The sequence below is a fragment of the Myotis lucifugus genome, unplaced genomic scaffold (assembly GCF_000147115.1).
Source record: "Myotis lucifugus unplaced genomic scaffold, Myoluc2.0 scaffold_138, whole genome shotgun sequence".
Classification (NCBI taxonomy): Eukaryota; Metazoa; Chordata; class Mammalia; order Chiroptera; family Vespertilionidae; genus Myotis; species Myotis lucifugus.
This window is the reverse complement of record NW_005871186.1, coordinates 2,432,204-2,442,340: the sequence shown is the minus strand read 5'-3', so window position 1 is coordinate 2,442,340 and position 10,137 is coordinate 2,432,204. Positions and strand designations below refer to the sequence as shown.

The window sequence follows — 10,137 nt, the reverse complement described above, 5'->3', positions numbered from 1 at the left end:
AAAAGGACATAAAAGAACTCAATCCTTTGAATTGAATTTAAAAATCTTAAAAAGACCCGAGCTCTGCAGATGGCATACATTCTTGTTAAATTTATTAAAACAAAAAAGGGGGATATGCTGGGAGCTAAGGACAGTATTTAGCATAATAAATGCGAGAAGTTCATCAGAAGGCTGATGGACATCTTCAGCAAGGCTGAAGATCTGCATATTATTACCTGCTGCCAAACAGCTGAGGGCAATTCCCCTAACCTGATAATCCTTTATTGTTTACCAAACCTTACCTTTGATATGTATATCTGCTTTGCTAAAGGGCAAAATAAAAAACTGTGGTTCTGGACATTCGGGGAGCCACTCCACTAGAGAGCTGGTTTCCGTCTGGTTCCCCTAATGCCTTCCAAATTTATTTTTCTTGTCTAATCTCTATCCATTTATGTCACAGCCCCTTCTCCAGATTCCTAAACCCTTGCTATGAAAAGACTGCAGCATTTAAGTAGGCCTATAGTGCTATGAATGTCCCTCTCAGGACTGCTTTCATTGTATCCTATAGATTTTTTATTGTGTTTTTTCATTTTCATTTGTTTCTAGGATATTTTCTATTTCTTCTTTGATCTCTTTGATAACCCATTTATTGTTCAATAGCATGCTATTTAGCCTCCTTTTGTTTGATTGTTTTTTATTGTTTTTATTGTCATTGATTTCCAATTATATGCCATTCTGATCTGAGAACATGCTTGGTATAATTTCAATATTCTTGAATTTGTAGACACTTAGCCTGTGCCCTAATATCTGGTCTATCTTTGAAAATATCCCATGTGTACTTGAAGAATGTATGTTCCATGGCTTTAGGGTGAAATGTTCTAAAGATGTCAATTAAATTCATGTGGTCTAGTGAGTCATTTAGGATTGCCGTTTTGTTTTGTGGGGGTTTTTTTGTTTGTCTTTTTTGCTGAATTTTTGTCTAGAGGATTTATCCATAGATGACAGTGGGGTAATAAAGTCCCCTATAATGATCATATTGCTATTAGATATCTCTCCTTAGATATCTTCCAGAAGTTTTTTTTTTTTGTTTGTTTGTTTTTTAATGTATTTGGATCTCCTGTATTGGGTGCATATATGTTTAACAGAGTTATGTCCTCTTTTTGAATCGATCCCTTTAGTATTATGAAGCTGCCTTCTGTTATGCCCAGATTTCAAGATTCCCAAGAAACCACATCAGGGAGCCAGCCAATCCGATGCAAAAGCATAAGAATCTGTATTTCAAGCTAGCTTGAGCTCCCCATCCACCAGACTCACCGACACAACGGCAAAACCAAGTGGCTGAGAGACAGAACCCCGCCTAGAGACGGGTTTGAAAGGGGGGGTTGGAGTAAGGGGAGGAGAAAGGACTGTGCTCTGCCGATTGCGCAAGTCGATGTCTTGTTCCTGGGTGTGGCTAGCAGAGTCTTAGACTTCCGGGAAGAACCCTCTTGCCAAGCACGTGGCCAAGGTAAGATGGAGGACGTAGCCCTTACCCTGGGGCAAGGTGGAGGGCCTAGCCCTCGCCCTTTCACCTTCCTTATCTCTTGTTATAGCCTTCACTTTGAGACCAATTTTGTCAAATATAAATTTTAATACCCCAGCTTTTTTTTTCATTTCCATTTGCCTGAATTTTTTTCTTCATCCCTTGATTCTTACACATGTTGGGGAATTTATCATCCAGCCTATTGAGCATCCTTATAACCATTACTCTGAATTCTTTCTCTGACAGATTGCTTGCCTCCATTTAATTTATTTCCTTCTCTAGTGATTCCTCATTTTCGTTCATATGGGGGTTGTTTCTTTGTCTCCACATTTCTACTGTTTCTTTGTGGTTGTTTCTATGTATTAGAACAAACTGCTATGCCACCCAGATTTTTTGAATTTGTCTTATGTAGTATATGTTTTGTTCAGTACAGTGATGCAGTATCTCAGGTCTTCTGGGCTGGGTATCTAGTAATGCCCCCTACTTGAGATAGTTGGGTTCTTTTGATGTTGTTGGGTCTTGAATGTTATTAGCCCATTACTGGGTGGAGTCTCCTCTCAGGGTGTCATTATGTGGATCGCTCCCTATCACACCATGACAACCATTGTGGAGAGGCTGACTGAACAGCACAAAATGCAATACGACAATACACGACACAAAAGTAACAGAACATGAATATACACAAGACATTTATAACCTCAATAAAAGTTACACCAGAGAAAAGAGAATTAGAAGACAGAAAAGAGAACAAAAATGATGTCAAGAAAATCAAAAATTGAAAGAAAGAAAAAGAAAGGAATATGGGGAGAAAACACCACAAAACAAAAAATAAACCAAAAAGCACATGCAAAAAAAAAAAACACACACACAGAAAAAGGGTGAGGGGCAGAATCTATAGAGGCTGAGGTTAAATACAGAAAAAAAGGTTAAGGAATTGGATTAATAGTGGATGGACACAGTTTAGTATAGAGGTGGTAAAAAAAAGAATGAGTGGATAAAGAAGGAAAAAACAAAAGCAAAAATAAATAAATAAATAAAACATAGTTTTAAAATTTTTAAATTTATTTATTTATTTATTGAAAAAGAGAATAAAGGAGATAGCATATCGGCTTTAATTTAGGTATTGAAATTAATTTAAAAATTAGGAGAAGAAAAGAGCAAGATAGGAGAGACAAAAATGTTTGACCAGCAAAGAAAGAGAAAAGAGAAGGGTGGATGGAGTAGTAGCAGGGTGGAATAAATTAGATATTTGAATAAGCCAACAGAGACTACAATAATAATAATACAGCAGATAAAGAAGATCAATTTTCAACAAGAAGTAAAAAGAAAGAGATAAAAACTAAAATGGGGACAGGAAAAGAAAAAAATAGGCTGGAAAAGGGAGAAGCAAGAAACAGAAAGATGGGAAAAAAATGAAAAAGAAGAAGATAAAATAAAATAGCAATAAAAATAAAAATCGAATAAAGAAAAAATAATACTAGAAAAATTAAAGAATAAATTAATTTTAAAAATTAAAAATGTGAAGTGTCGTTCACTTCAGCCAACTTTTAATGCCTCATGGTCACGGGTTTAGGACCCTTTTTTTCTGTTTTGTCTGCCAATTCTGGGCCTCCTGTAGTTAGGAACTGTCTGGCATTTAGCACAGTGCTGAAGCTCCACTCCTCTGTTCCTGCCTGTCTCCACAGGCCTTGGCTGCAAGCAGGCAGGACCAATCTTCGCACTTTGCCTGTCTGCTAGCTGTCAATCTTAATCACTCAAGCTTCTGTTTCCTACAGGGCTTTAGGTGGGGGTGATGCTGTTTCGCTCTCTGAGAATCAGATAGTTATTTCTTCCCTAACCCAGAGCTACTCTTCTGCAATGGCCCAAAGTATTACTCTGTCCTTATTTGGTCAGAGTTCTTTGTATGGAGACTAATGGCATTGGCTGGCAACCTGGAGTTGTCAATCAGTCTGGTTTCCAGAATACTGGGGCTGAACTGGCCTCTCTTCCAACCCAGCCACTGAGAGCTCTTTGAGGCTATTCAGAGCCTTTGTTCCCTTTGTGTAGTTCAAATGGAGGTATGAGGTGGGTGGGGAGGATGATAGGCTGTATTACCTGTCTTGAGGCTACTGGGAGGAGCTGGCTCTTCAGCAGAAAAATGGCCACTTAGGTTTGGAAGTTTACAAGTATCCCAACGCTGGATTTCTGGTCATGTCTCCCTGTCCTACTTCCCTCCACAGCCTCTTCTCAGGCTCCACAAATATGTGCCTCGATCTATGCCACAGCCTCAGGTGAGTGTTTGTAATTGAAAGGTCCTATAAACTGGGTTTAGCAGAAAGCAAAGACAAAACAAAGGCAAAACAACCAGAAAACTGCTGGTTTCTCTCCTGCCAGCACTGCACTACTCTGGCCATTTATCAGGCCGCCTTTCTGAACACAGCCTTTCTCATCTATGGTCTTAGATCTAGATTCCCCAGCTGTAAGCAGCCCTGTGACTTTTCCTCCCCACAGTTGAATGTTACACCTGTCCCCAAGGGAAGGGGCTTCAGTGCAGTGCAGCTTCCTCCTCACCCTCTCAGCCCACTGGTTGTGTATCACTCTCTAGCCCAGATCCCCTTTCCTACCATTCTCCAGGTGTCCTCTGCCCCTCCTGGTTGCAAATTGTCTTCTCAGCTTGTTAATCTAACTTGTTAATACTGGGTGGATGATCTCCAATTTAGTTGCTTTTCCAGGATGGACACAGGAGTAGGTGCACAACACATTAGCCAATTTGGCCACCTTTTTCCTTCTAATTGTCATTTGATATTTTTAAACAGAGGCTAAAACATTAATATTTAGTTGTGCTTTTACAGAATGTACTTTACTAAAAGCTGATTTAACTACAAACAGGTATTCATAATTTCTTATGTCATCTTTGGCTAAACATATGCTCCAAATCTCAATTTATAACAAAAGAAATTATTTAAGGAATCAAATCCTTTCTGTCTCTAAAGGAAACCTAGAACTTTAGATTTTAACATATAATAAACTATCTAAAGGACAGAATCTCACAAAAAACCTAGTGTTTCTTATGTAAAATTTGAAAAAAGATTAATAAGAAATCAAGAGGCATTCTTAGAATGAAAAATGTGAGACACTCGGTCTCGAATCTGTTTGGTCTTCACACCATACACAATAGGATTGAGCAATGGTGGGACAAGCAGGTAAAGGTTGGACAGAAGAATATGAATGTAAGGTGGAATGTGGAAGCCAAACCTGTGTGTAAAGAAGGAGAAGAAAGCCAGGAGATAAAACTCAAGGAAGACACAAATGTGGGCAATGCAGGTGTTAAAGGCTTTCAGCCTGGCTTCCTTCTGAGGCAGACTGAAGACAGTTACAAATATTTGAATGTAGGATACTGTGATGAAGATTATATCAAAGCCAAGTATAGTGAAAGCCACAAACAGACCATAGATCTTGTTGATTCTAGTATCTTCTGCTGCCAATTTCACGATGGCCATGTGCTCACAGTATGAATGGGAGACCACAGTGGTCCAGTAATACTTCAACCGGCATTTGATGAGGATGAGACATGGAGCCACAAGAAGGGCTCCTCTGAGTGTCACCCCAACCCCAATCTGAGTGAGCAGTTGGTGGGTAAAAATGGTTGCATGTCTCAGGGGATCACAGATTGCCACATAGCGGTCCAGGGCCATGGCCAGCAGAATACCTGACTCAATGGACTGGAACGTGTGAATAAGCCACATTTGTAACAGACAGGCATCAAAGTGTATCTTGGGCAGATGAAACCAGAATATTCCTAGCATTTTTGGCAGGATGCAGGTACTGAGAGCAATGTCTGTGGCTCCAAGCATTGCCAGGAAGAGATACATGGGCTCGTGGAGGCTGCGTTCAGATTTGATGATGACCAGGATCAGAGAATTCCCAAACAGAGCAACGATGTACATGGCACAGAAAGGGATGCCAATCCAGGCCTGAACAGACTCCAGACCAGGGATCCCCACCAGTGTCAGCATCGAGGGCATGAAGACTGTGCCATTGAGCTTGAACATGATGGCTTAGACTCCCTGCTTTAGAACTTCTGATTCAAGGTGTCAGTGTATTATCTCTCTTCTATTTTCTGTTCTCACCTAGATTTCTGCAAAATCTGAACTGGAAAATATTTTACCTAATAGAAACAACCATATATTAAAATTTGTTTCAGTTTTTTACCTAGAAAGTTTTTTTTATCACAACCTGCTTAATTAATAATATCTCTATTTTTCATATGTATACAAAAGCTAATATTATTTAATATTATTTTACTAGAATAAATCAGTAAACATCAAAACCAAGAATATGAAATGTCAAATATACTCTGCAATATTAAATACTAATTATATTTGTTCAGTTTATGATTTGATTTCTGATTAAAATAAATATTATATTTTAATATATTTTACAAGCACCTTTAGATACTATTAAACAACTCTGTTTCCATTTATTCGGCTATGGATGAGTAGTCTATGAACCAAATATATATTTGCTGGCAATTCTCATATTTAAGCATTAGTACAATTCCTTGGAAGTTTACTTTTCTCTCACATATTGAAATTAGACACACAACTAATACAAATTAAAGTCCATATTCTTTTATTGGGTATCTTCTATAGCTGGGGCTCTGTGCAGGGTCTGGATAAACAAACAGCTAAGCTACAGAAATTATCAAAACATGAAGCTGAACTCATTTGACTATTTTGCACTTCAATTTTACACAAGAATATTTGGTCTTATGATTACACTATATCATGCTTCCAGAGTCTATGTTTCAAAGCTAATAATGATCTTGCTGTGTGATAAAAACATTTTTTATATTTGCAATAACTTTTTTGGTTATTTTTCTAAATCCATTTAATTCTACTCCAAGGGCCTCTACTCAGAAAGGCTATAAGGCAAGATGAAGATACATGAAACAAATATCTGCTTGTTTCTTGAATTCAACAAAAATATGAATCTAAGTCTGAATGGATATTTTCATAATAGGACATTAACTGCACATATATGCAAAAGTTAAATGGTTTCCTTTAAGATTATTTCAGTTTTGAAGAATCAATACATTGAAAATCTCACTTCTCTGCTGTTGTAAGCAATTGTTTAAGTGATTACTGAGTAATCCAGGATGCAAATAATATGTAATCACTAATTAGTTGTCCTCCTATCAGTTTAGCTCTCATATATTCCTTGAATCTACATGGACAATCCTATTTAACTCTCTGGATTGATATAATTATTCTTGTATTTGAGACATTTGCTATTCCTCTCACTAACTCTTACCTCCTAAACATGATTATTCAATTACCCTCTCATCACAAACAAACACACACACACACACACACACACACACACACACATATCCGTATTTAGAAAATTTGTCCAGTCAGGCTCATTTGAATTATCAGTAACATGTACTGATTCTTGATTCTCTTCAAAGTGAGAAGAAAAAATTTTGTTTCCAGGTAAATGGTCTTGTCCATCTTGAATTTTTCACACCTGCTGATCACTGTCTTTGATAGTCTCTATCAGCTATGACAGAGCCAGAGTGGGTCTGTGACCACATCAAACAAGAGTCAACACAACCTGAAGGAAGCTTTCTTCTGAGGATGACTTAATACCAAAGAGAAAGCTGATTTCTCCTCTGATGAAGATTTATTATCCCCCAGTATCCTAGAATCATATACTTGGACAGAGCTCAAAAGCCTTGTAATTCATAGTGTTCTTTAAAGGACATTTACTTTTGACCACTTGGCTTTGTTTGCAATCAATCCCACCAAGAGGTACACATCTGAGGAGCCAGTTTGTATTTTTATAAAATGGTTTGGAGAGATCTATTAAATAACTATCCTACAAATGCCTCCTAGCACTCTGTAATTCCACCCAGTTTGGTGTTCACTTTTTACTTATGTTGGGTGGTCACAGACTCTCTTTCTTCAATAGGGTTGTGCAAAATTAGTTTCAGGCATCATAGATATCCAATTGTAAATGAGCCAAAAATGTGGTCTACTACATTGCTCCCTTAGCCTCATAGCGCTATAAATTCAACAGGTTATTTGTTTGTTTGCTTGTTTTCTGAATCACCCCTCATCTTCACTAGCGAAAGAACACATCAAGCTCTCTAGCCATTTACCTCTCCCTTATTAATTCTTATTTTCAGCTCCTCACACCTTCACTGAAGTTCTTCATGTGAGACCCATATTCTCTTAGTTTATCATTGCTACCTGATTCACATTTTTCCTGATTCACATTCTTTTCTAACTCTTATTCATTGTAACACATTAACTACTCCTTGACCACCTGACACAATGTCCTTTTTCCTTTAATTATTTACCAGCAAGTGTCTGAAAACCTCACATTATAATCTATACATTTATTTTATCCAACAAATAAACTAAATAATGTTAGAAAAATATCACCATTCTGGAAAGGTTGCCACTAAAAATTATGCAGCTCTGAGTTCCATGGCTGATTTCTAGTTATTTCTATTCATACATTTCTCCCTTTTTTCACTCTATAATAATTTATCTTTAGCAGATATATTTGTTACAATTTTACTAACTCATATTTTTTCTCTTTGCCATTCTTCACCTCAGTAGGAATGGAGCCTCTTTAAGCTAATTTCCCTAATTAAGTTCTGATATCTACTTATGATTTCCTATTCCTACTCTATGAACTTATTACTTCCCCCCCCCAAAAAACCTGCATTTTCATCATACACTCAATTACTAATTATTTCCTTTATGATAAAATATGTTTCAGCTTTAAACACATTTTCTTATAATAGGTACTGTCATTTCCTCTTGGTAATATTTTCTATGTCATTTTAATTAATTGCCTCTATAATCCTGAGTAATAATTTGCAGTGTTTTGTTAATCAGTTTAAGAGATTTTTCAAAACATTGCCATAAGCATTTGCATCCACATCTTTTTAAACATTATTATTCTGAAAAAAAATCAAATTGAAATTCTATCCAAACAAAATGAACTGTTTAAAGGTCTCTTCTAAGTTGATATTTGTGAGGAACTCCACATAATTTTCTTTATAAAACTCATGTTTTGTTTCTATAATAACACTTTATCCTGTTTTTCTTCCTGTATCAAAAGAATTCATTTGTCGCTCTGACTCCCTTTACACTGCTGATGCTGTGAATTCCATTAAGGACTATGTTCCTCTACATGGTTCTCTTTACACTCATTTTATATATCCCCTGCCCGGCAGTATTGCCCAGTCCATAGTGTCACTAACCACTGCTTAAGAGTAAGTAAATATTGCCTCTACATAAATCTAACCTGAACATGGGACACATACACTAAACTGCCTTCTAAACAGTTCCATCTTGGTGAAGTGTCTCTACTTCTGGGAGCAGGGACAAGTAGTAAAAACATTACCTTCTGTATAAAGAATCTCCTAATATTCTAGACAAAAATATTTTTCTGTCCTCAATATATGACTACTAAATACACCTACTTGAAATTAATATTTTATTTTCTCTATAACTGTTTAATATGAAAAATGCATAAAACTTAATGCAGACACAAATTCACTTGCCCTGTTTTCAGGTGTATATTTGCATGGAGGAGTGTGGAGATTAGCAAAAGTGAAGAATAAGTCTAGGGAAAATGCTAAGAATCTGAGTATCTTAACATATAAGCTTCCTCTGTTTATCTTTTGGTATTATATTCAAATACTCACCTAAATCAGGAGATATGCTTGCTGTAGTTAAAGATCTAAAGAGATTCACCACATATGACAAGGTAAAAATGGTAAAAGTGCTAACTAGACCAAGAGGAACTCAGTACTACTTGTTTATCCTCTCATGTCTTAGGTGAAATCCTGACAACCTAAGTATCATTCTCCTTTTAGCATTTTATAAGAGTAACCCCTCATGTATAATTATAGGGTGCAATTTCCCACAGTCCCCATAGATCCTTTCTAACATTTCTCTGTGTTGATCCCAGAAATGCCTAGAAAAATATATACTCACAAGCTCAATTCTTCAGTCTTTTTATGTGCCTACATTGACATGCTAATGTAACTATATGTGCAGTTATAAAGAAATGGTTTTCAATGAGACAAATAGGGGACAAATATAATGTCAGCAGTTGGGCAAGACTATGATGCAATTCTCCTGAGGAATGGAGTTAATAGAGAACATGTCATGTCATATACAATAAATTTTTTTTCCAGCTTTCAATAGCTTGTAAAGATGAAGGTACAAATATTGGGGAAAAGAAGCAAGTATGAATTCCAGTACCTTATTCCCAGTATACTCAGAGGCTCATGATTTAAGTTCATGAAGCTGAAAGAAAGAAATGGAAGTAGAGCACCCTCCCTAATAAGAGATCATCCAAACACTTTTGAGATACCTATATAGACCCCATCAATTTTTTTTCTGTTTAAATCGGTAAACAACTTTTCTATCTTTTATGGAAATAATTATTCTTAAAACTGTTAAACTATAATATATAGTTAAGAAAGTGAATGAAATATAGAATCAAATAAGTGATAGGAAATATGTATATTTCATTCCAAATCTTTAATTTTCTAGGCACTTCATTACTTTCTAATGTTACTATTTGACACTCTGACTTTGCATTTCAAGAAAAGTCAAGTATCAATTTGA

At 36.4% G+C, this 10,137-nt stretch overlaps 1 protein-coding gene across 1 annotated transcript; it reads right to left on the bottom strand.

Annotated features, from left to right (window-relative positions):
* Positions 1-4,581: 4,581 nt before the first annotated feature.
* On the bottom strand, positions 4,582-5,532 carry LOC102430637 (olfactory receptor 52A5-like). Its single transcript, XM_006094538.1, has one exon. It carries the CDS (start codon positions 5,530-5,532, stop codon positions 4,582-4,584), a length of 951 nt encoding a protein of 316 aa, XP_006094600.1.
* Positions 5,533-10,137: the final 4,605 nt, after the last annotated feature.